At 44.5% G+C, this 27076-nt stretch overlaps 1 protein-coding gene across 7 annotated transcripts in view; it reads left to right on the top strand.

Moving 5' to 3' along the window:
* Window positions 1-27076, top strand: part of GATB (glutamyl-tRNA amidotransferase subunit B) — a 92059-nt gene that overhangs the window by 12285 nt on the left and 52698 nt on the right. For 6 of the 7 annotated variants that reach the window (XR_005019933.1, XR_005019932.1, XR_005019934.1 and 3 more), the window contains exons 3-5: window positions 18917-19030; window positions 21380-21578; window positions 21990-22112. Coding sequence is in view for 4 of the 7 variants with exons in the window: in XM_036852355.1 (XP_036708250.1) it covers window positions 18917-19030; window positions 21380-21578; window positions 21990-22112 (436 nt within the window). In the remaining 3 variants the exon portion in view is untranslated. The remainder of the gene's footprint in view (window positions 1-18916; window positions 19031-21379; window positions 21579-21989; window positions 22113-27076) is intronic. The other variant, XM_036852357.1, reaches the window with a different exon arrangement.

The raw sequence follows: 27076 nt of genomic DNA, 5'->3' as shown, positions 1-27076 counted from the left end.
TAAATCATTATTTGTCTGTAGAATTATAGACAGAATCTTAGGTTAGTTGCTTCGAGTCAGTTATTTCCTATTTATCCATGTCATTCCAACTCTCTCTACTTGTAATATTTTGTATGTGAGATGCGAAATGGGAAGAAAAATAGGAAAGGAAATATATTTGTTTGATAAAACGTCTTGAGATATACAAGTCTATTTGTTCATAATTTACAAATGTTTCTAGTAATGGCGAGATTTCAGCAAGGCATCAAGTCTGTTTGAAATTTATGCCTGTGCAGACCCCCCCCACCCCACACACACACTCACACTCACACTCACACATACTCTCAAGGTGCTTGCTCCCTCCTGGTGTTGATCCCTGTGTAGGAGAAAGCAAAGCGAAGAGAACGTTGTTGCTTTGCTGATGCCCGCAGGTGGGAGGCTGTCAGTCTGTGGCCCTGAGATGCCTGCTGCTGCTGATCAGGCTGTGCCACATTCCATTAATGAGAAACTAGTACCTCTAACATGTTAATAAACAATACTGGTCAATTTCATTTCAAAAAAAAATATTAAAGAGACTAGTAATTCTGCTCTTGTTTTACTTGTTTGAAAACGTTTATCTGTACATAACACAGAACTGCCTAGTAACTATGACTGCCTCTTGCTCCTAGAACTGGGGAAAGGGCGATAGGAGCTCTTTTCCCCACGCGTATGCAAGAATGTTCTCCGCTTTTCTCAGGATCAGCCTGTCTGAAAAAGCATTGGGAGTTTTCCATGTCAAAAATATTTTAGATTGGCCCTGGCAGCTATGGCATGAAAACTGGAACGGAGATATTGTTTACCCGTTTTACAAAACTTTTCTTTTATTCACAAGAGTGTTACTAATGTTAGCAAGCAGAAGGGGAATGAAGAGGGAGGAATATCTGATGTGAATAAATCTAAAGTGATGCCTGCCCTCTGGGAACTAACAAACAATGCAGTTACCATGCTTTATGTTGGAGATTTCTTCTTGAATGTGTATGCAAATCGCTCTGAAAGGGATCCTGCCCCTTTAAGAAAAGATAATGTGAATGCTTATGTAAAGTACTTTGAGATTAATTTATTTTTAAAATTTCTTACAGCAGATTTATTTAAAGCTGAGTAAATCTGCAATATTCTAGCTCTCGAAACATAGCAGATATTGGTAATAAGTTTTGTTTTGAAGGACCTAATAGATTTAGAAATACTTAATAGTTCTAGAGAGCATTAGGCTGAAGCGCTCTTCTAACCCTTAATTCTAAATGTAATTATAAACTTTTTTTCTTAAATAAATCTAACTTTTTTTTTTAAATAAATTTATTCATTTATTTATTTATTTTGGCTGTGTTGGGTCTTCATTTCTGTGCGAGGGCTTTCTCTAGTTGCAGCGAGCGGGGGCCGCTCTTCATCGCGGTGCGCGGGCCTCTCACTATCGGTGCATGGGCCTCTCACTATCGCGGCCTCTCTTGTTGCGGAGCACAGGCTCAGTAGTTGTGGCTCACGGGCCCAGTTGCTCCGCGGCATGTAGGATCCCCCCAGACCAGGGCTCGAACCCGCGTCCCCTGCATTGGCAGGTGGACTCCCAACCACTGCACCATCAGGGAAGCCCTTATAAACATTTTTTAACTCAAGACTTCTAAACAAAATAGAAATTCAAGAAAACAGCATTCAGGAAAAGTGTTTAAATGCATACATTTATAATCAGATCTGTATTTGCCTCTCTGCCCATTCACACTTAAATGATGGTTAGTTATTTGACTAAGAAGACAAAATGTGACAGTTTTCTATTAAAATGTTTTTCCACTTCAGTGATTTGCTTTAATGTAACCTGTAGAATTTATAATTACACTGTGTTCTCAGACGCTAATCTTGCTGTTGTCTGAGCCACTGTTATACTTTTTCCTCATCCCTCTGTAGAGTGGGGTGTTCCAGGGGTGCGGTGTTCTGCCCCGTGACCCTTGCTTCTACAAAAGAGGTGTGTCTGCGAGCTCACGCACACAAACGTGGAGAGGCTCCCTTTCAGCTCTTAAACTCTCTGATGGTCCAGACTTGCCCTCTGACGTCATTAACTGGATTTCCCCCGTGGACTCAGCTGACGCATGACCATCATGGACCTTCATGTCCAGTAGGCAGCGTGACCTCCCCTCCCTTCGGGGAAGCATTTAACTCCTTCCTGCCTCGGATCTTTTTCCAGCGTTCGGTGGGTTCTTGAAAGCCTCCCTCTTCACGACCATTCTCCCTTCCCCCACCCTTCTGCCATTCTCACATGCAGTATTCCCCACAGTGAAATCTAATACTAGTGCTTCTACGTTGTATCAATATATATTTCACAGTTGACTGACCATCCTTTATGTATGTTGTTTATGGGGATTTCTGTGTTTGATTGTAAGGTTTTATAAAGCAGCTCATAGATCATACTCAGGCCACTTGACAGTACCTTGCACAGAACATGTATGTATAACACCCGTAATAAATATCTCTCTATATAATTGCAGATACTTATGAGCACATACATGAGTCCACATGAAAGAATTTTCCAGGTATCTAAAACCCTTTTGATACGTTTTAACTTCTTTATAGGAATCTTTCTAAAATGCATTTTCTACTTTTCTCCTTTTAAATAGGGTATGTTGAACATAAGCTAACTTTTCTTGATTGCTCAAGGTTATCAGCAATATGTTGTAACATAATGGTGCCTTCAAGGTCTACTGAGGTGTGTAAAATTATCTGATCCTACAGGAAATGGCTAAAGATAGCCATTCTTTTTAGGTTTCATATTACAGTCTTTGTTATTGCAGTCATCTACCCCTCAACTCCTTCGTTAAGCTACTGTCAGTATATTTGATTCTAGGAACCACTTCTTGCTCATTTTTCACTTCTCAATTATTACTTCTGGTCTGCTCCAGCCCAGAAAGCCAGATGATTGCATTTCTTAATGTAAGTAAGAACAGGCTCTGAGTAGAGACCTGTCTTACAAAAATAAAGTACATGAATGGTATGAAGCTAGTTAGCTTCTCGACATTGTAAACAGTGTGAGAATAGAGTAGGAGGAGATCCTGGAAGTCATTCAATTTAGTCTTTTTAACTTAGATGAGAGAACTGCTGTTGTGACTTGCCCGGCCATCACTCAGTTAGTTACTTCATGTCCTAGTCAGATTAGAACTCATGTTTCTGACCTCAGTTTAATGCTCAGCCTCCAATCTCTGTTCTACCATAATTGCTGGAAGTCTGATTTATGTAGGTGCTATTATTTTGTAGGTATGTGTATATTACAAAACATGGATACCATCAACTGGTGTATTTGTGGTAATGTTAATAGATGTATGTCCACATACTGTACACACACACAGGCATTGACTGTTCAGCATTGACGCTGATCATATGTGCTATTTATTAGTGTCCAGTAGGTGAGAGATCTAAATCTGGGGGGGGAGAGAAAAGAGGAAAAGAGTGCTGCTTCCAAAGAAGAATGGGTGAAAGGAGATCTGACCTAATAAGCTACCAGTTCAGTGCCCTGGACACTGGATTTCTCCAGACGCCCCACTAAGAGAGCAGCCCTGGCTATGGGCAGCTCCCAGCTATACATTTTACCATGCAAATAGTAGCCATAATGAAATATTCTTTTAGAATCTTTTATCGATGTTTCATTCTGGGAAATTTTCTCTACATTTTCTTCCAGTTCACTAATTCTCTCTTTGTTATATATGCTCTACTCTTTAACATACCCACTGAGTTGTTTTTTGTTTTTTGTTTTTTCACTGAGAGTATCTTTTATTTATAGAAATTCTGTTTTCTCTTTTAAATCTCTCCTGTCTTTTTGAAAATATCTTGTTCCTTTTTCATGTATTCAGTTCATTTCTTTGGTAACTTTAAATCTAAATGTTTTATAGCCTGTGTTCAGAAATTCTATTACCTGAAGTTCTTGGGCTATCTTTTTTTTTTTTTTTTAACATCTTTATTGGAGTATAATTGCTTTACAATGGTGTGTTAGTTTCTGCTTTATAACAAAGTGAATCAGTTATACATATACATATGTTCCCATATCTCTTCCCTCTTGCATCTCCCTCCCACCCTCCCTATCCCACCTCTCTAGGTGGTCACAAACCACTGAGCTGATCTCCCTGTGCTATGCGGCTGCTTCCCACTAGCTATCTTTTTTACGTTTGATAGTGTATATACGTCCATGCTACTCTCTCACTTTGTCACAGCTTACCCTTCCCCCTCCCCCTATCCTCAAGTCCATTCTCTAGTAGGTCTGTGTCTTTATTCCCGTCTTACCCCTAGGTTCTTCATGACCTTTTTTTTTTTTTTCTTAGATTCCATATATATGTGTTAGCATACGGTATTTGTTTTTCTCTTTCTGACTTACTTCACTCTGTATGACAGACTCTAGGTCCATCCACCTCACTACAAATAACTCAATTTCTTTTTTTTATGGCTGAGTAATATTCCACTGTATATATGTGGCACATCTTCTTTATCCATTCATCTGTTGATGGACACTTAGGTTGCTTCCATGTCCTGGCTATTGTAAATAGAGCTGCAATGAACATTTTGGTATCTTGGGCTATCTTGTTCTGCTTTTTAATGTGTCTGCTGATTCTGGCAAATGGTAGATGATCTTCTTGTTGTATTTTGTATTATGAAGTCATGTTTGACAGGACTTTACTAGTGGGAATCTTCTGGCTGGGGTAAGAGGGAATCTCTCCAAAGAGCTTTTACATTGGCTTTTGCCAGATACCTCAGGTCTAAGCCAGGCCATTTTTCATGTTTATCTCTTAGCTTGGGGGTTCCCAGACCACAGAGTTAGTAAATTTGAACCCCAGGTTCGCCCGAGAGCAGGTTGTGGCAATCAATTCTTAGGGCAGACTTTTTTGTTTTGTTTTAACCTAGGTCTGGGCTGAGACTTTACTACAATTGAAACTTTACAGGAGGGAACAGAGGGTGTGACCATGTAGCTGGGTCTGCAGCCCAGGCTGTGAAGGTGAGCGACTTAGACTCCGAATGGGACAGGAAAGGCATCTTTATGTTTCTCTCAGGCTTCCTTTCCTCTGCCACCAAGATATCCTTCCCTTCTGATTGCAGCTGAGGCTGAGATCTGTACACCTCCCAGCTCATCCTATCTGTCCTGTTATCACAGACACAGATCAAGTGATTGAGTTCTTTCCAAATTCCCTCTGGTTGTGCAAGGATGCGCACTCTCACCCATTGCCTTTAAAGGTTATCACTTTCCAAAAGCAATTCAGCCTGAATGAATTGTTCCCTTCACCTTTGTGTGGAAATGGTGATGCCATCTTGTTCCTCTCAAGGAACAACAAAAAGTAAGACAGTAGAATTAAGAGGGACAGAGGACTTTGGCGGAGGGAACCCACGAGGAAGCCGAGGGGTTGTTTTCCCCTCCACCCCAGCCTCAGGGAACCTGAGGGACCTTGTCTGGCCTTCTCCCCAGGTGACTCTCTGACGCGGCCACATGCTCCTTTCTGGGAAAGGAACGTCTCCAGGCAGCACACGCATCTCCCCAGAGATTCATTCCTGAGCAAGAAACCTTCAGTATTGGGCTTAGAAAGGGCTTTTCTCCCATTTCCACATCCCATTAGGCAGGTTTATTTTCCCCTCAGAATATGCCCTTGGATGAGACATTGAGTACAATAACACCAAGCCCTTGTTAGAGGAGATAGCGCTCTACTTAGAACTCCTAAGTGTTTAAAATGAATTTGGTACACTACTGCACCCACAAGTCTGTAATGCTAAAAAACGAGGTGGGAATGTGTAGAAAATAAACTAAAAACACATTACCAAAGGTGCCCAGGAGTACGAAAGCTTAGAGGTCTTTTGTTGCTATAAATATACAGTAGTTTAAAAAATTACCTAACACTGTTCTGTGACACAGTTTTTGTCTCTGCCATTCAAGCAGCTCATACTGGCTTTGTTCTGGTGATTTACGCTAGAAGCCTATAATAAAAATGCAGCCTGAAATCATGCAGCTGGGTACCATTCATTTTTCTTCCACGGACAGTTCCAGAGCTTAAAAAATTGCAGCAGACCTGTGAAAGCTCTGCACCCACAGGACATGCATCCTCGGCCACGGCAGCTGGCTCTCTCAGGTTTCTTCTGCTCTATGGAGTCATTGGTGATGCTGTCAGGCTTTCTGGATTGGTTTAATGAGTACTAGAAAAGAGTTTCCAGGAAGATATTGTGCGGTTTTAGGGCATCAATAAAAATAATACTCCCTTCCCCTCTTGAGTCAGAACCAATTGAGAAATCAGCATAGAATTAAGACAACCTACCAGCTTCATTACTGATAACAGCTTGATTGAAAAATGTAACATGATGTATCCAAATGGCTTCTAGTACTTTCTGCCTCAGTTGAACTCAGCTCCCCCAAAACCATAGGCCTTTCACTTGCAGAAAGCTTATCACATGGCCAGAGTAAACCAGAATATATCATCTCGGTGGGCATGCTGATCAGAAAGAGCTCAGACGGGCTGTGTTCTGGTGATTTCTACTAGAGCCTGTAATAAAAATGCTGAGCCATAAGGGGCTGACCACATGTGCTCGATTCCTTTTCCCAAAGTCACTCGTCAGAAAAGTCAGTCCTCTCTGAGGACAAAAGAATATGGAATAGAGAGCAGAATCCAGCCACATGGAAACATGGGGGCAGGAGAATGGAGGATGCCCAGTTCTGCCTTCATTAGCCCCAGCCAGTTTTACTGTGTCTGCCTTGCATCTGGGAGCAGGTGTGAGATACTCTTTTGGGGTGGGTTCTGTGGAATTCTTTCTCCACACCACAGGTATATACACCTGTCTTCTGAGGCCATTGGGATAGACCTTTCTTGACCATTTCTAGATGTATTTTCAGCTTCATATTTAGTTTGGGGGAAGAAGTTGGCTATTCTCTACACTGCAGCATCTTGGGGAACTTTTCTCCTTAGCTCTTTTAAAAACCTTGGCCAAGTTAAGAAGTCATTTGCCATTGGCATCCCAAATATGACAAGCATAGGCTTGGTGATTCTGGCATAGTTAATGTAGTCAGGCTGGGCTCCTCTGAAGAGCGTTTTGTTACTCATGGCAGAGGGTTCTTGATAGCGAATGTTCATGTTTCCCTGCCTTCCACCACTGGTTGCATCCTTATAATAAGGCCTGGGTGCTGGGGCAGGGAGAATAAGTGGGAATCAGAAAACGTTAGTGTTCCCAGGAGCCTTAAAAGTACTCTATTCCAAATTTTGATGCATGAATCTCTTTTCACAAGTATAAAAGCAGGAAGCATATAATCAATCAAGAGTCTTTGTCATGCTCTGCAGCTTTCTTAGGAGATGCAGACAGGCAGTAATATGTGATTGTCAATAGCGTCTTGAATTTTCAGTGATGCTTGCCAACTCATAGGCCACCTCAGTGAACCAGGTTGGGGCTCCAACCCCAGTTGTAGGAGAAGAAATTGAGTGCCTTTTGGACTTCTGCAAGGTCACAAGGAGGTCGGGAACCCAGTTAAAAATAGAAGTGAGAATTGCCTGGTTCCCATTCTTAGCATAAAGCACCAGACTGCATTCCCTTCTGCAGAATTTGCTAATTGTTCATTTCTGACAACACAACAGGGAATTTTTCCTTTATAGCTGGTTGTAAACATTTAAGATGCCTGTCATCACTCATAACCTTTGTTTATTTATCACAGCTAGCTAGCTCTCTTATTTACGTATTTCTTGTTCTTTTCCATTTTTACTTCTATGCAGAGAAGTTAATGTATATGAAAGCACTTCATAAGTCTCAAGTGGCATGTAAATGTTACTTGCTATTATTATGGTACTCATATTCTAAACTTTGCACCATTAAAATATTAATACAGATAGTACTTCTAGTTTATAGTGGCCAGTAGGTTTCAGCACTTAAAATGGCACAGCTCACAACAGCATGAATGACAATTAATATGAAGTTCTTCATCACAGATGTATTTCAGAGAAGCACAAATTGAGAAATTGCCTGTGTGTTTACATAGTGAGGCAACAGAATGGGAGCATTAACAGAAAATAAGATACCTATACAAATTTGGGAGAAGCTAAAAGTATTTTTCAACTAGAAACAATATAATTGGGGAAAATTATTTTCCTACCAGGTAAAAGAACACGTCTTCCCTTCATATTCTTGTTTATATATATGTTGTCTATACTTATATATAGATGGTACAGAATTCCCCGTTAACAGATTTTTCACATGTAAAATGAAATACTTAATAGTCCTACGAGTGTTGCACTATATACTTCATTGTCTACACAAGGAACTTAATGTGTTGACAGCATAGGAAAGTTTAGACAGATTATAGTAAGTAGAATATTTTCTTTTCTACAACTGATTTTCAGCAATGCTGAATGGGAGCTTCCAGTACACATGTATGGTTTACAAGTTAGCATCAGTTTAAATAACTCCAGCCTCCTCTAGGCTCTCCTCCTGAGTTAAGGCTTGTAACATCTCCCCATCCTCTTAGGTAGGAGAATTATTTACTCCTTTCTTCCTCCCCCAGACTTTTTATTTTGAAAGAATTCAAACTTATAGAAAAGTTGAAAGAATAGTACATTGAACGTCCATCCTGCACCTAGATTTTTTTTTCCCCCTTTGGATTAGCCATTTGAGAGTAAGTTGCAGACATCATGGCCCTTCACCCCCAAATATTTCAGCATCTGTCTCCTAGGGATGAAAACATGCTCTTATTGATGGCTGTATAATTATCACACTCAAAAAAGCTTAACCTGCTTACAATACTGTTATCCAAGACACAGTTCATGGTCATCTTAGTATTATCCTTTATTTACTTCTTCCCAACCCAGGATCCAGTCAGAGATCACACACCACATTTAGTTGTCATGACTCTTTAGTCTCATTTTTTCTTTTTCTTTGTCCTTTCCCTTTCTTTCTCTCTCTCCCCACTCTCTTCCTCCTGCTTTCCCTTTTTCTCCTTTCATGACATTGACATCTTTTTAGAGTCCAGGCCAGTTCTTTCATTACCTACTCTTGAAGCAAACATAACTAAGGAAATAGGGGGTTCGCCTTATGAAGGTTTGGCTTTTTTCTTTTTTTTTTTTTTTTTCCTTTTAGCCTCCATGATTTCATGGCTTGCCATGAAGCCTCTAACGAGATGCCGTATACCTACTGGATGCATAAAATACAGGTTGGTTTTTTCTTCCTGAAAACTTGTGTCCTGATAGACTCTTCCAAAGGCTCACTCCTCAGGGCATTCCTGGGACTGAGGAACAGAGCTAGTGCACTTTCAATAGAATGGCAAGTGTCTCTAGGAATTGCTTTCGATATTTACAAGCCTTGTTCCCTATCCAACTTCCCTATCCATACCAGTAGTGAATACCTAGCTAGCATTTCTTAGAGTTCAGTTGGTTCAAGCCAGTTGCTTTGTTTCTCAGCAATAGTCAAAGCTTTCAACTAAGTGCTAACCTTTTATTTAAAGATAAAAGTAGATCTCTTTCTGGGTCATTAGAGCTTTTCACTCATGAAATTAATGTTTCTTATCACTATCACTGATTACTCTTAATATGAAAAAGTTTGTCATTCCATTGAATCTCTCTAGGTCTTGGGAGTAAATTTTAGGGTAGGTTAGAAAAGACGTGGCAGTTTCAGTGTGGGGACAGTGATCTAAAATGAACGGATTTGTATGCTTTAGCCTTTTTAATAGTAATACACTCTTCTTAAAAGCTATAAACAAGAGAAAGACAAATATTCAGAGTTAAAGTTGGGGGAAATCTTTCTCCATTAAAGATCCTGGCCCGATCCCAAAGTTTTATTCAAAAAGGACAGTTATTGGGACTTCCCTGGTGGTGCAGTGGTTAAGAATCCGCCTGCCAATGCAGGAGACATGGGTTCGAGCCCTGGTCCGGGAAGATCCCACATGCTGCGGAGCAACTAAGCCTGTGCACCACAACTACTGAGCCTGCGCTCTAGAGCCCGCGAGCCACAACTACGGAGCCCAGGAGCCACAACTACTGAAGCCCGTGTGCCTAGAGCCCGTGCTCCGCAACAAGAGAAGCCGCCGCAGTGAGAACCCCATGCACCGCAATGAAGAGTAGCCCCCGCTCGCTGCAACTAGAGAAAGCCCGTGCGCAGCAACGAAGACCCAACACAGCCAAAAATAAATTAATTATTTTTTTTAAAAAAGGGACAGTTATTTTTTTCCCCTGAACAAACTCTTTATTTTTTTTATTCAAGTGTAGTTGATTTACAATGTTGTGTTAATTTCTGCCATACAGCAAAGTGATTCAGTTATGTATACATTCTTTTTTAATATTCTTTTCCATTATGGTTTATCATAGGATATTGAGTATAGATCTCTGTGCTGTACAGTAGGACCTTGTTTATTGTATCCATTCTGTGTATAATAGTTTGCATCTGCTAACCCTAAACTCCCACTCCATCCCTCCCCCACCCCCTTCCCCCTTGGCAACCACAAGTTTGTTCTCTATGTCCGTGGGCCTGTTTTGTAGATAGGTTCATTTGTGTCGTATTTTAGATTCCACGTATAAGTGATATCATACGGCATTTGTCTTTGTCTTTCTCTTTCTGACTTAGTTCAGTTAGTATGATAATCTTCAGGTCCATCCATGTTGCTGCAGGACAGTGATATTTTAAAACGTGATTCCCATGTCTCCTTTATGCCTTCCTACATCTCTTCTCCACAGACTCTCTTTGAATTTCAGAAGTAGCTGCTATCTTAGAAGACAGGAAGTCACAGATGTGTGGTGGGCAACAATGAGACGGCAGTAAAAATGGATTCAGTTATCTGGTATCTAAATGTTCAGCTTGTCAGAAGGTAGTTTCTCTCACTTAAGAATGGGCGCTTTTTCCAGCCACAGGCAAGCATACAGTTTATCCAAGAAAATTTTGCTTCACGATAAAACAGAGAAAATGAAGTCATATAAGCTTCCTGAGACGTTAGGAAATATGGTCTCTATTCCTCTGCAGATAACAAACTAATTATCACAAAAGGTGTTGGTTATCATTTAAGCGGGAAATATGATGTTGACATAATACATAATTTCAGCATCTGTTGTGCCTTACTTTGGATTGTAAATCCAGACTAATGGGTCTGTGGAACTGTTTAGACCCTTTCTTATTAGATTCCCTTGCCTCTTAGAAAAGCTTGCATATGAAAGATTCAGTTGATTTGGGCGTTTTGCATTTAATAACACTTCCATTCTGAAACTAGTATGTACTAAATGTCTACCATATGTCGAGTAATTTTATTGAATTCACCAAACAATCCTGCAAAATAGTTTTTTTCCCCTCGCAGATAAGAAAACTGAGGCTGAGAGAGGTTAGGTGATTTGTGCAGGGTCACACAGCTGATGAGTAGAGAGAAGACTGAGGCTCAGGTCTTTCCGACTCAGTCTTGACCCAGTTTGTCTTCTCGAGATCAGGATAACTGCCATGCTAGTAACTGCCCGGAGTGCTCTGGGAACAAGGAGCGGAGACCAGCCAACCTGCACTCCCAGTCTTGCTTTTCATTGGCCGCCAACCCTTCTCAAACCTTCCTCTCTGACCTGGCTCACTGGCCAAGTCTGAGGCTCCACAAGTGAACACTGGAGTAATTGGCTTGGCCTCCGACCCCAAAGTGAAGTCCAAACAAACCAGGCTGTGTCACGTGAGAGCTCTTTTTCCCTGGGCTAGAGGGAGGCGTGGATCTTTCCCTTCTTTCTCCTGCAAGCCCAGAGGTGAATGTCAGGTCCTAGTATCCCAATGGTCCATGGAAAAGCAAGAGGGATTGCTCCAGTGTCAAAGGCCAAGCTGGTCCAGGCTGCCCTCTCCAGCCCTTCCTTGTGGGGGGAGTGTGGGTACCAGCCCTAGGCCACCTGACCTTGCCAGGGAGGTGGGGGCAGGAGGAGAATGGAATCCCAAGTGAGGAGAGCAGGCCTTCCGGCACTTTGGACCAAGGAAATATCCTTGCCCTTGATCCTGACCCGTCCTGGGGAGCAGAATTGGTGCAAGAGGGCTGAGAACAGAGAGGATCCTGGAGCTGAGGGACCCCTGAAACTGCCAGACCACACCCCTCCTCTCTGAACAAGAATTGTTTCCTGTGATGGATATTTGATGTTTTTTTTCCCTTTTGTGAAAGAGGGATTTAAACAAAAGAGAAATTGTAGCATTCACGTTCTCCTTTTCCCGAGGCAATGCCCGTGTTTAGGTGTAAAGAACATATATATTTATGTGGGCATATCTAGATAAATATTTAATATCTACAGAAACCTGGTAACTTTTGATGGTAGAAGTCCACTTTTTAAAAAAATTGTCTTAACTGAGCAGTTTTAGCAAGCTTAGTCGTCAGTGCTCTAAGTGCTTGTATCTATATCGGGTGATGATAAAAGAGCTCAAGGGTGAGAAGGAATGTGGTGGTGGGGGAGTCGATGGGATGGGGAACAACTTTCTTTACCATAATGAAAATTTATCTGTGTGGGAACTTTGGCTTTGAATATGAATCAGAGGGAGTTCGTGCTTTGAGACAAATTTATGGTTAGCGGTAAAATAAAATCACGTTTTAGTGCCTTATTTTTACTTAATAAATCTTAATTACTTTCTCTCCATAAATTAAAGCATTTACCATGCTATATCTTAATCATCAGGTTTGTCATGTATAGCATTAATTTCATAGAATAATTGCCACTTGGGCTTTTTGTAAAACATCACCTTAGAGTCTTTGTTTGAATGCTCCAGAGGAGTTGCTAACCGGATTTTCAGTGAGTTACACTAGTCTTGTCATGTTGCCTCAATTTTTTAAGGAGGTACTGGTACCCATTGGACTAACTTTGGGTATCATGTCACTGTGGGCTCACCAGTTGAGGGTAAAGGAGGAAGGGGAGAGAAATGGTGTGAACTACAGACTATTTTGAAGACTATGCAGTTTTACTCCTTTGAAGTATATCACAAAATATTTCCTGGCATAGGTCCCCAAGACTGACTTCTGTGAATTGATTTATTTGTAATTTGTAGAATTTCACATAAATGTGCTGAAATCCTAGGGAATATTTTATTGACTAAATAAGTTACGGAGTCTTCTTCATTCCGTAAACTTACTTAGCAAATCGTTTCCTAATAGTTAATGTCACCTTAGAGTTCGGTCCAACCCAAGTTGAGTTATCACAAATCCTCCTTATAAATTAGTAACATTTCATAATTCTTGGATCCCAGTATGAGAAAAAGGAGTCCACAAGATTTTCATTTGTATGTTGATTGGATAGACTTGAGAGTGGCATCGTTTGATCAATTAGATATTTAACAAAAGAAGGAGTCATAGAAGTGAATATAAAAATGGATGGGATTTGCTGTGTGGTCGTGGCCTGCGTTCCTCAGATCCTCGCCTCACCATTCGCCCGCTCTTTTGAGTATCACTGCGGGGGGGGGCGGGGGGGGGCGGGGATCGGGGGGCATGTGCTCCCGCAGGCTGATGTTCCTAGTGTCCCCCCAACCCACCCCCGTCAGCTGGCTTCCTACTGGTTGGGCGGGAGGCTCTGATGAAAGACTGGAGCTGGGAGGAAAGAAGCAACAAGGAATTCCTCCTTCCCTCTTCCTCCGTCAGCATCTCAGGTAGTGGAGGGGTCATGTCCACTGCTTCTGCTTCTCCCCACCCAACCCCTCCATCCCTGGGGTATGAGTGTCTTCCTGCTGCTGAGAATCTTCTAAGTTGCCTTTTTGACATCCCGGCTCGTCTGTCATCTGTGTAATAAGGTCTCTGCATGAAATCTGTTCTATTTTACATTCTAAGAGTGGTTGCTTTTTCCTGACACATATTTTATAGAACAGTTTTGCTTTTATTTCATAGCTTATGGAGTTTGGGATGTTGATAAAGGGAATGCTAAATGATTCATTACCTCAGTTAATGTTTAATCAGCTGGTTTGCATTTGGTAATGGCTCAAAGAAGATAAAATGACTTGACTGCCCTCAGGGAGCTCAGTCTGGCTGGGGAGCCAGTGCTTTTCCAGAGCGCACGGGAGCTGAGAAGTGAGGGATACCTACGCTGAGGTACTGGTGGGTCAACCTGGAGTCTTGCCAGGTGCTAAGATCTTGCTCAAGTGGATGAGGAGGAAGGGCGTTCCCAGCAGAAGCAGCAGTTGGTACGAAAGCGTGTCACGTGCCGAGCTGCACGAGCATCTGTTGGGTTGGGGGTAGTGGAGGGAGAGGAAGCCAGCAAGGTGATGCGAGGCCAAGTCACAAAAAGCACTGAAGACTCCACCAAGCACTTGAGTTTATCCTTTCGGTGGTGTGGTGGGGAGGAGCGAAGAAGGATTTTAAGCAGGGGAATTACATGAACAGATTTATCCTTTAGAAAGATCACTCTTGAATGGGTGTGGAGGAGAGATTATAGGGCTGAGGGTTGAGGTAGAGAAACCTGGCCAGGTGGCGGGTGCAGAAGTCTTGATTGGAGGGGAGATTGTTTGAATGGAGGCCTGAATTAAATCGGGATTTGGGAGGAGGGGAAAAAATCAAGACAGACTAAGAAAATAGAATGTGAATTACTTGATTATTTATTTATTTATCTTGTATGTGTTGGGAGTTGTCGTTAAATGATTAAATGATTGTTGTGCTCAGAGATCAGGAAATGTTTCTTTGGTTAGGCTAAGTAAATCTTAAAACTCGAAGACTGCTTCTCATATTGGGGTCACAACGTGTCCTTGGAGGTCTCATGATGTTTCTGGGCTGTTTATGCTGCCTTATGTGCTGGATATATTTTAGGTTCCACACAAGTTACGGTTTCAGGACTGCTTATTTTTCAAACAAGCCGAACAAGTGATGATTCTTTTTAAAAACCATTCACTACCCCCCCACCCTGTATCCTTTTTCTGGCCGTGATCTGCCCGGTCTCTCTGCTGGTCATGACATTTATTGGCTGTCTCATCTCCTGCCTCCACCTCTCATACCTTTCTTAACTTCCGATTAAGGAATTAGCTCTTCACTTATTCAATAAATCGTTTCACAGGTACTTGTGTCTAAAGGTTTCAGAAGTCGAGCGATACAACATCCCCTGCTGATCAAGAAAAACCATAGGTCCACTCACTCTCCAGCTCCCACATGCCAGAGCCTGTGTACAGAGTGTTCTACAAAGTTCAGAGAACACGAGGCTCACCCTCTAAGAGCTTGACATCTGAAAACAAGACAATGCAGGTAGAAACTGGCAGGAAGAAAATACTGGAAACAATATCTGCCTTAAACTCTACGGAAGGGTTTGGTCTGAGCCGCTGCTACAGAGTTATGGCCTGAAGTTCGGGTCTTGAGAGCTAACACTAATGCACTTCATTCTTTGAAGACTTATGATGAGTGTAGCCCAGAGCCTGGGTTCTGGGGGTCTGACGTCCTGGCTCTGCCACTTACCGTGTGTGTTGCCTTGGGCCAAGTTACTTAATCTCTTGTGTTTCCCTTCATTATGTGTAAGATGAGGATTATAAGAGTATCTGCCCTAGGACCGCCGAGGGGATTCAATGGCACATGCGTGTGGTGTGCAGAGCACACCTCCTGACACAAGCTGAGTGCAGTCAGCACTTGCTGTTGACGGTTCCCAAATCCAGAGTGAGGTGTCCTAAGGCTCAGCTGAGAGAGTTGTGCTTTGTGAGTTCCAAGGAGCGTTGCTTTCCTTCCACACGAAAGCTGCTGGGGTTAGCCGTGAGCTCCTTTGTAGTCACTTTATGTTAATTGCAAAGAAAATTCTGTAACAGGCTTCTTCAGGACAAGTTAGTCTTTGGAGTTTTTGAGTTACCTCTTTGATCATATCATACGTGATTGGTCATCACTTCAGGGCACTTCCAGAAATAAGTCTGAAGGCCAGCAGGTGGCAGGTAAGACCTTGGAGGAGAGTGAGGCATCACTGCCTCTCTGCGACCCTCCCTGGATACCCGTCACCTCCCTCCTCATTTGAGTTCAGCACACATTGAGCACCACTGCCTTTCAGTTCTGTTTGAGGCTCCAGGGGTCCAAGGCTGAAAAGACAATTCCCGTTCGCATGAAACTTAGTTTAGTGGAAATATATGTAAACACATCTAATCCACTGTGATACAAGCACAAATGGAAGCGTGTAGAAGGTCAGAGAGGTACATAGGAAGAAGCGTAAGGAAAGTTGCACAGACTTGGTGACATCTCAGTAGACTGTGAATAAGAATAGGGCAAGTCAGCGATCAGCATGGTTTGTACAGGAGAACTGGACCGTGGGGTGGGGTTGGGTGGGGGGATGTGTTATTGGAGGTAAAATTGAAAATGGAGGCTGGAGCTAGACTGTGTAAGAGCTTGGCCTTTATCATGTGGACGTGGGGGCTGCTGAATGATTTTAGGCAACAGAATGCCATAAGATTTGCATTTTTAGCAGGATCATCCTCACGTGGAAGATGAACTTGCAAAGGATGTAGGATGTGCCGGCAGGTTTATGTCCTCAGTGCACATTCATTGAGGCCAGCACCGGAGTCCTATGTCCCTCTGCATTCCTAAAGCCTAGTATTGTGTAGACACTGAAGACATTTTTTGGAATAAAGACAGCCCCAGTTGAATTTTCCAATTCTGCATCCTCTCCTCAGAACATGCTGACCTGGACCTCCATCTGTCACAAGCAGCTTGACTAGGATCGTAATAAATTCTTTTTTCTTGGCATTCCTTTAACTGGCACTCTCTATTTACTAGCCCTTCTGTGCAACTGTAGTGTGGTGATGATTGATGCTTATAATTCTGACCCTGAAGTGCTCCAAGCCGTCTAAATCATCAAAAAAAGATGAAAGTATATTCAATATTGCTGTAATGTTTGTGTGTTTTACTGAATTCTTATTCTTTGGAAATTGATGGTTTATCAAGTGTTCGTGTACTCATGTGCATGCGGGGACAGTGAGAGTCTGTGATCATCCACGACTCTTCACTCCCGCACAGCACCAGGCGAGGGGTGTTTATTAGCAATGCACACTCAGAAATTAGCAAGCAAAACAGAACTGGGCTCTCTTCATGCCTAGAAGGAAGCAGGTTGGCCCCAAAGGGGCAGACTGGACAGAGATGAGAGAGGAAGCAGTGGTTAGAAAACAGTGGGAGTGATAAAGCAAGAACTGGACAGACAGCCAGTCGGGCAGTTTCCGAGCTCACCCATGCCGCGGCCCAGCCCCGGATGAGTGGGGTTCGGGGCCGGGACCCCAGCTTCAGGTTCTCGTGTGCCTTGACCCGGGTCAGATTTTCAGGCTTGGATTTGGCAGGATTTTCCACCAGCTCTGTTTGTATTGCAGTAACAACTGTTCAGTAAAATGCCAAACATTAGCAAGTGAAAACATCAATAATTAGAGCATCCTGTTCACGCCGCACACACATCTTATCGTGAAAACCATTATAACTGCAGAGCTGACAATATCATTTGGCCCAGAATGAAGAGCTCCAACTGGAAGCTGTGAGATGGCTCCATTTTGTAACCCGGTTTCCAAAACCAGGCATGTGATGATGTGATTAGGAGGGGGGTTTGCTGTTGGCTTGTTCTTTTGGAGGTTGTATGTTGCAGTGAGTAGAGACGCCTCTTACATTTTCTTGTACAGATTTGTTTTTAAAATCTGCGTGTTTGATCAGCAAGTCCTGCCTGTGTCTGGGTGCCTGGTCCCTGCACCACAGGGATTCTGTTTGTCACCCTCTGGACGAGGGCACTTGCGGACTCTCGAGCTGGTTTTAACATTTTCTAATCCGAGATTCCAGTGAGTCTCTTGGTCTCTCTGGGTCTTAGTTTTTTCTTTTTCTGACATATTGGAATAATACACACTCCCTCTTTACAGGGTTGCTGTGGGGCTGAAATAAAATGGCGGATGTGAAAAAGCTTAACTGGAAAGCCCTACGTAGATAATAACATACTAAATACACTAAAGGACATCATAAACAGTCTAATAAAAAATAGAAATATGTTTCATCAGCAAGCATAATGTCCTCAAAACTTTCCCCGAAGAGGTGTGGGGAAAATGAACCATTTATTGAATTCCTGCTGTGCAGTAGATTTGCCAGCTGTGACTTTGTCCCCTCTGCAAGGTAGACATTGAACCCCTGTCTCAGAGGTGAGGAAACTGAGGCTTCCAGCCCCACAGCTGTACATCTACACAGCGGAAGTGGGGTCTGGACCTGACTCCAGAACTGACTGTTCTTTCTCCTTATCTCTAGTTGTCTACCTCATTCCAGCCACCTACCCACCCCGCCAAAGTGCTAAGAGCTGTTTACGTCCCTTGGGGCCAGAAAGTTGGCTAGCCCTTTCTTGGTCTTTTGCTCCTGAAAGTGGGACGGGGTGGGATCCAGAAGGAGCCCAGGAGCCCCAGGAGCCCTGGAGGGACCAGCAGCTTGGGGAGGGGAGGGGGCACGCTCAGCCTCCACTTCTAGGGAGTCGGCCAGGCCTGGACCGAGAGGAGGAGGCAGGAGTGCGGCATTTCCCAGCCCTTGAGGAGATGGCTGCAGTCCTGTCGTTTCCAGAGGTTCATTCTTTCTGTGTCACAGTGTCTCCCAACCTCACCGAGGTTGTTTGGGGAGCTGCTTCTCAGATCCTCCTCTCGGGAATCGGTGCCTCCTGTGTGTTCTGAGCAGCTCCTTGTTCTTCTAGCAGAGGCAGTGAGATTAAGTTTATTTCCTGTAGTAACCACTCTGCTGAGCTTTTCTGGGACCTTCCCTGTTAACTTTGATGTCGTGTCAGGTATGGGTAGGGGGGAAGGACCCCCGATGTGGCAGTTACTAGGTGCCCAGGGGGACCCACCACCGCACACATCTCCTTTTTTATATAAACTTTCCCCGACTCCAGATACACTGAGTCGGCTTGTAAGCCGAGCTGCCCACACAGAACCAGAGCTGATGCCCATCGAAGGGCCGGATGGCCAGATTCAGGGAGGATATCCGCAGGCGGAGGAGCGTTTGTTCAGAAGGTGGGTCTGAGAGGAGCCACGTGTTCTGTCCCCCCAGGTCCTCAACAGGCGGTGTGTGGAAGCAGCCGTGATGACCGGCCTGGCCCTGGACTGCCACATCAACAGGAAGTCCTTGTTTGACCGGAAGCACTACTTCTACGCAGACCTCCCTGTGAGTAAGCTCTGCCCTCCGTCCATCCATCCGTCTGTCCACCCGCCCGGAGCCGGGGCTTAGCCGCGGGAGGGGGCTGAGTGCGTCTTCAGCCAGAGCTCCGCCCGTCCCGGCCTGATGAAGCCAGTGCCCCCCGACGTTTACTAGATCGGGTGCCAGGGTCCTGATCGCCGGCCCCGGTGGAGCCTCGTGCTTCTGGCGGCTCGCGCGTAACTGACTGCGGACGGGAAGCAGCCCGCGCTCTCAGGCTCAGCCCAGCTGTGGGCTTTGGTGCTAATCGCCGCTAGGACAGAAGCTACTTCCATGGCTGCCGCAGCAGCCAGTGCATCCTGTGGCTCCGGAGACAGAGCGAGGCGTCCCTCTGTTAAGTTGGAGGTCCCAGTAACAGGACCGGCTCGTCTGCAGACATGCGTGTCGTCCCCAAGCGCTGAGTAAGCGGGCAAGAGCAAGCGGAAACGTGAACCAGAAGCCCGGACGGATGGCAGTAATTGGTCGAGCAGTAAACCCAATAATAACCTGCTTTTTCCTTAAAATTAGAAAGGTTTTTTTTCTTTAAGAGGAAAGCCAGTGTGAACTAGAGCCAATTTTTCATAATACTGAACTGAACCAAAACTGTAATGCCAAGTGGGTTTCCCAAAATAATGTTTGATTTGCTCTGAGCCTCTGATGGTAATTGTGGCCCTTCTTGAGGCTTAGGAAATCAGTAGTGATGATATTGCTTCACGTTATTCTCTCTGAACTGAAGACGGGCGTGAGCTGTTTTCAGCAGGTGAGGGCAGGAGTAGAATTAAATAAAAAATACAGCTGGAACCTGAATTCTCCAACTGCTGCTGCTTTTTCCCTCTGGCTGCCAGCCTTGTAGTAAATTCTACTGCTTGGTAGGGTGGAGAGAATTAAACTGCATTTTTCTCATCTTTTAAGAGTGATAACGTGTTTGGTTCAGGTGGGAGACTTAGCAATATGTGACTAAAATGAGATGTTTTATTAACTCTGGCTTTCTGGTTTTTCTGGCCCAGGTAGCTCAGATAATCTGGAGGTCGTGTTGCCAAATATTACATGAGACAGACACACTTATACTAAAAAAAAATTCAATTTTATCTGAATAAACGACGTATTCAAATTATTCCAATTTCACCAAGCATCTGTATTTTATTTGGCAGCCCTGCCCAGAGTTTAATTTTCACAGATTGAGACTTCCTGTCTCAGCACAGAGAGCAAATTGACCTAATGCAGTGGTTCTCACAGTGTGTTCTCTAGGCCACTAGCATCAGCATCTCCTAGGAACGTGTTAGACATAAATTCCCAGGTGCCACCCCAGACGTGCAGTCAGAAACGCTTCAGATGGAGCCAAGAGATCTTTGTTTTGACCACTCTACCGGATGGTTCCAATGCAGCTAAAGTTTGAACAATGCTGGCCGGGTAGCTAGGAGTGCAGACTCTGAGTCAGACCGTCTGAGTTCAGATCCCGACATTGATACTTACTAGCTCTGTGGCTTTGGGCAAGGCCTTTCACCCCTCCCTGCCCTGTAGCTCCTTCCTAGGGTTGTCTTGAGGATTAAATGGTGTGAAGTACTGAGAACAGTGTCAGGGGACACTCACTGTGTCAGTGTCATTCTCTGTTCTTCCCCAGTTCCCCGTCCTGACCTGCCTTCTCTTTAGTGTGTGTTGATGCACGTGTGCATTTGAAAGTAATTCTTCCTCCCCACTTAGAAGGTAGCGAAGGGAGCTCTGGCAATATCCATCAGTATTTTAGTACTCCGTGCTTTCCATTAGCCGGGCGTGAGTGTCACAGCATTTTCTGGCTTGAGGAGCAAGGGAGGTCGGGTCAGGGAGGGCAGCTGACATGATTGGTGAGCTCAAAAAGCAGGAATGAATCCAGCTTCACCACACTAGCAACTGGTGATAGCTGTGCTGAGAGTAGATGGCAGGATGCTTAGCCAGCACTTCCAATAAGAGGGTCTGTCAGGAGCCCAGTAATCAGATGCAGGGCTGAGCTAATGAGCTTAGTGGAAACAATACGTTCTATTCTTAGAGACTTCAGACAGAGAGGTTATTGTTATTCCCCAAAATGGTACTCCCTAGGGAAGATAGGATCCATGTTTTTGACTGCTTCATTATTGGGGGTGTGGGTGCAGGGATGGGGAAAGGGGCGTCCAGAGAAGCCAGAAGAGGCCAGGCTAAATTACGGCCGCAGCACATAAACCGATTTGTGTCTCCTTTTCCTTTTTTCCTTTTCTGTTCTGTTGTGGTTTTACGTAAGCCTGTAGTTTTATGACACTAAAAGGAATGATCAACTAGTTCCCAGCTTTGACCTACAGACGAGTGACTCTGGCTCACATTTGCGTGCAGGCCGGCTACCAGATTACCCAGCAGAGGCTGCCGATCGCCGTGAACGGGAGCTTGGCGTACAGCGTCTGTGTGGGGAAGAGGTGGAGTCAGATGGTCACCAGGACAGTGGGGGTCAAGCAGATCCAGCTGGAACAGGACAGCGGCAAAAGCCTCCATGACAACCTGCGGTCCCAGACGCTCATTGATTTGAACAGAGCGGGTAGGCTTGGAGAGTTCCCATTTCCCTTCCTGCCACTTCCCTTCCCCTCCAGAGTTTTCCCAAACCAACTGAGGAGACAGGCCCCGGAGCCTGGCAGATGGCGATCAGAATATCAGCGTTGGTGTTGGCAGAGCTGATGAGAGAGCCGGGCTAGGACTGTGCTTTCTATGCGCTTGCAACTAACCCACCCCTAAAACGAGACCGCATCGCCGCCTAGTCGCACACCCAGCAGCTTGACATCTGAAGCAGACATTGAAAGAAAAGAACCAAAGTTAAAAATCCAAAAGTGAGGGGAAAGAGAAGCGATTCAGGGCCTGTCAGTGCTGCAGGGTTTTCCTAAGTTTCAGCCTGATGTATCTGCGGATCGGACTGGAGAGCTCCAGTCAGACTGACTCTGCCTCTCTTTGGTAGGGGTCGGCCTTCTGGAAGTGGTCCTGGAGCCTGACATGTCCTGTGGAGAAGAGGCGGCTGCAGCCGTCAGGGAGCTGCAGCTGATTCTTCAGGCCCTGGGGACCAGCCAGGCGAACATGGCAGGTAGCAGCCACAGAAGCCGTGCCCGCCTCTCGCCCGTCTCCCTTTCCACTCCCGGGCTCTCTCCTCACTGGAGTCTTATTCTCTGCAGCAGCTACGGGGGGAGGGGGGGGGGTGGGGTTGTTTGCATCCTTTCCTCAGCCTTTTCTACCTCAGGGTTTTGGGGTTTTTTCCTTAGAATTTTCCTTGGATTTTTTTCTGAGCCCCTGACCAAAAATAAACACACAAACAGCGGCCCTGCAGAGGTGCTGAGCCCAAGAGTGTGAGATTAGGAGTCCAGGGACTGGAGGTGTCCTCCTGGCCTCTTGCATCAGGATGTTGTGAGAATTAATAAAATAATGTGTTTGAACAGCTTCATCGTCCTCAGAAGGCCCTGTGTTTATACAGAGTAGCTCTTAGTTTGTGAGTTCTGTGTGGGCAGTGCTTCATTGCTACTGGATGCTTTTCCTCTGGGTCTCTTTCCGCCTTTTATAGAATTTTCATCCAGGTAAGCTGAAGCCAAATTGAATCGACTACAACCAAGGTTATGATTTCACAAAACTTTAACTTTGAGCTAAAGTCTGAAATTCAATAGAAATACACTAGGGAATTAAACAGAAGAAACAATGTGAACACTTGGGATCAAGGAAACTCTACATTTTAAGTGTTTGCAAATTGGATACAAAGATCACAAGTTTTGGTCAAACTCAGTTTCTTCATGAGCCTTTCCTAGCACTACTTTGCCGGCCCTTACATCCCTGAATGCTCGTCTCTCCCGTGGTTTTCCCCTATTTTCTGTTCCCAGGGGCTTTTTAAAAACGTCTGCCACTCGCAGAGCACCCCCTGACAGCGTGGAAAAAGGGTGCAGGTTCTGCATCTACAGTGGTGATTCCATCTCTCAGTACAGTGGTGTGTTAGTCAGGGTTTTCCAGGGAAACAGAACAAATAGAGTGTGTGTGTGCACGCACTTGTGACATGTAAAGAGATTTATTATAAGGAATTGGCTCATGTGACTGTGGAGGCTGAGGCATCCCTAAGATCTGTAGTCATCAAGCAGCAGGAGAGTCAATAGTATAGTTCCAGCCCAGGACTGAAGGCCTGAGGATCAGGAGAGCCGAGGACGTAAGTTCCAGTCTGAGCCAGAGTCCAAGACAAGACCAGTATCCCCGATCCAAGGCAGTCAGGCAGAAACAGCAAATTCCCCCGATGCCGAAAGCTCGGCCTCTGTGCGCTGGTGCCAAATCGAATCTCAGAGACAGAGTTTGGGGTGAAGTAGAAAAGAACAGCTTTACTCCTTTGCCAGGCGGAGGGGGACACAGTGGACTCATGCCCTCAAAACTCTGTGTCCCAACCCACGGGGGATTTGGTGAGGAGTTTTATAGCAGTGGTTCAAGGGCTGGGTTGCTGGTAAGGATCAGGGTGTGTACAGGGCCTGCATTCCTTTAATCTGGTCTCCTGATGAGCTTCTGTGGTTCTTGAGGCTATCACATCATGACCTTCTCTCTGGAATGAAGAATGCTTCATCAGGTCATTAACATCTTCCATTTGTTGGAGGTTTTAGTTCTGTAAAGATAGTGTTATGTGTATCCCTTGAGGGGGCACCAGGACCCTGCCCCAAGGCTGCACTGTTGTTTCTGGGCTGCTCCTCCCTTGTCTCTGCATCCCCTCCCTTCCTTGATTATCAACTGTTTGAACCTGCCCTTTGGGATTCAGGGAAGGTCATGGAGGCTGGAGTCTGGTCTCTACAAACAAGAAACAGGGACACAGAAAGACTTCCATGTCCAGGAGCCCCGCAGGGTCCTGCTTGGCTTCACCCCCACTCTGCCTTTTGCTCTATTCTGGTTTTCAGCGGATTGAATGAGGCTCACCCGCAGTGAGCAGGCAATCTGCTTTACTCAGTATATCAACTTGAATGTTCATCTCATTCAGGAACACCCTTACAGACACACCCAAAATAACGTTTAACCAAATATCAGAGCATCCCTTGGCCCAGTCAAGTTGACACAAAAAATTAAGCATTGAACATGGTCACAGAGGGTGCCACTAAGTACCATTGGTGGGGATGATTCATCTCCCTGTCGGTTTATCATACCATTTACCGACCATTTTGTCACACGTTTATTCACATGTTACAAAGGGACTTCGGAATTTGTAATGCCACATTTGTCACATAGGACATCTAATGGGCAACAAATTGTAACATCAAAGCCCTGGTACAAGTTGAATCTGGAGATGGAACTTGCCAATTTGCTCTCTTCTTTAAGCTAAAGTCTGGAAAAACCCAGCCAGCCACGTGAGTTTGAGTGGAGTGCTCTGTGTTAGAGCAAGAGAATTCTCCATTGTAGATTTATGGCTCATGCTGTCTTTTTACCCACAGAACAGAAATGAAATATGGGCAGATTGGATGGTTATCCATTTATGCCCTGTTGCTTTAAAAAAGTTTTATTATTCCATTCTTCTTCAAAATAACTGTGATTCCTACCAAACCTATGGAATAATAAACAGGCCACCTGTTAGCTGAGAAATAGTCCCATCGGGTCCTTGCCAAGAGATAAACCATAACAGCGAGAACTCATCAGGCAGTGACAGCTGAGAGGGTTCATTAAATCTCATTTGTTTTGACACTTTTTGTTGCTTTTAAATACAAATCAGACAGCTTTGCCCCCAGCACAGCAGCAGAGTGGCTGAGGTTGTCCTGAAGTGCTCTGGGTAGTGAAGGTCTGCCTGGAGTCTGCAGGGGTCCGGCTTTTGATGCTCTCAGCACTTTATCAGCCCAGGCCCCTTTCCCATCCTTCTGTCCCACCACCATAGGCCACTGTGTCGCCATTGGAGAATGCAGCCTGGGAACCAACCGAAGGCTGCCCTGGAGAGCACCAGTGGACCCCCAGCGTGCTTTTGGAATGAAACTTAAACTGCTCCGGGCTGTGCTTCAGTGAGTTCCTGATGGTTTTGCTAATGAGCTTGGACTAGCTCAGCTTGGGTTCCAGAAGTCACTTCCTTCTCAGGATGTTTGCCACTGTTGAGATCCTCAAAGCAGTCTGCTGAGTTGAATGTGTACCAAAGTATATAGATACACTAACTGTTTCCAAGGTTGTAATATCTGCCAGTTTGAACATTGAGTATGTGCTCATCAGTTCAATAAGCATTTTTAAAATTAATTTATTGTCTCATTTAAACTTTATGACATTCCTGAGAGATGGGTATTACTGTGCCTACTGTACAGGTGAGGAGTTGAGGCTTCCAGAGGTTGGGTTATTTGGCCAAGGTGCACAGGAGGTGCCCGAGCCCAGGTGTGTCTGACTTCAGGACGCCTTCCTTTGTAAGCACTGTCACCCCGCTTCCTAGTGCCAGCCATGACAGTGTCTCCGCTGCTGTAGATAACAACCTTGAGGGCTTCCCTGGTGGCGCAGTGGTTAAGAATCCGCCTGCCAATGCAGGGGACAAGGGTTCAAGCCCTGGTCCGGGAAGTTCCCACATGCCGTGGAGCAATGAAGCCCGTGCGCCATAACTACTGAGCCTGTGCTCTAGAGCCCGCGTGCCACAACTACAGAAGCCCGAGTGCCTAGAGCCCATGCTCCGCAACAAGAGAAGCCAACGCAATGAGAAGCCCTCGCACCGCAACGAAGAGTACCCCTGCTCGCCGCAACTAGAGAAAGCACGCACACAGCAAGGAAGACCCAACGCAGCCAAAAATAAATAAATAAAATAAATAAATAAAGTAAAAAAAAAACAAAAACAAAAACAACCTTGAGAGCTGGGTTAGCAGAGTGTGAGTGCTGAGGACACCGCAGGCCCAGACCTGGGTTGGAATCCTTTCCTACCGCTTCCAGCTATAGAAACTGGGCGAGGTATTTGACTTCTCTGAGCTCCCTTTCCACACTTGTGAAACGAGTCCCTAAATAATTGTATATGGAAAGAGAAAGGAAGAAGCCAAAGAGGAGAGGAAGTCATCCAAGTCATCAAACAGAGTTGGGGCAGCAGGGTGGGAAGAGCACGCGAGGACTGGCCTTGTGGAAGAAAACCTGGAATACCGTCTTGGAAGTGTCAAGTGTGAATTGCCTAAAGGACGTCTGAGTGGATGTGTCATTAAAGCTCTGTTGTAGGGAAAGAACGTGGTAGTGTGCATAAAACGTATCACAGGTCCTGACAAATAAATAGCCTGTACTCATGAAATGTCAGGTGCTTCTATTAACAATAATAAGTAGTATTACATTCACAGAATCACCACTCATTGTGGATGAATAAACTTTGTGATATATGTTGGATAAAATTGAGCCACATTATTTATTTTACTTTATTTTTTGTCAAACCCTGTTATTTAAGTTCTGGAGGGTATTCAGTGATCAGAATGAGACAGCTTAATAGACTTTCTCACTAAATCTTCAGGCCCCTGCTGTTTACAGAAACAGTTTTCTGCCCTGATGTTATATTTCTGATGTGTGAACATGTTTTAAAAAAAAAAAAAAATGTGACTGCACCATATCACTGTGCTCAGTAGTACAGTTTTTTCGTTTTGCTGTTACAAATCTCTAGTTCTAGAGGGTGGAAATTGAGCTTGATAACGTTCTTGTGAAGGCCCTCCCCCAGTGTTGGAGAATGCATTGAAGCGAACGTGACTGTGAGGCTTTTGTGGACTTGAGGCAATTTACCTTAATTTGTTTAAAAGGTATTTTGTCTTCACTGGGTAAATGCCTTTTGTGAGTGTTGGATACTGTATTTGAATCCAGGCAAGTGAACTGTCTTTCAACACTGCAGGACACTAAATGAGTCCCCTCAGACATCTATGGAGTGTGGTCTTCTCTGGGAGAGACTGAAACTCATGCTTTTATTCCTGTTCCAAATTAAAAGTCGAAATTGTGAAAGACGGTTTTATTTTTAAAAGCAGGAGAGGTCCAATTCAGGGTTCTCCAGGCTCAAAAAAAGTTCTCTCCCAAGTATCGAGGTTTGGCTGGGCAGAGCTCAGCATACTTGGGAAGTTTTCCTTTGAG

This window comes from Balaenoptera musculus, chromosome 5, assembly GCF_009873245.2.
Source record: "Balaenoptera musculus isolate JJ_BM4_2016_0621 chromosome 5, mBalMus1.pri.v3, whole genome shotgun sequence".
Lineage (NCBI taxonomy): Eukaryota > Metazoa > Chordata > Mammalia > Artiodactyla > Balaenopteridae > Balaenoptera > Balaenoptera musculus.
Note: the sequence above shows the minus strand (reverse complement) of the source record. Positions and strands in the feature narration are given on the sequence as shown.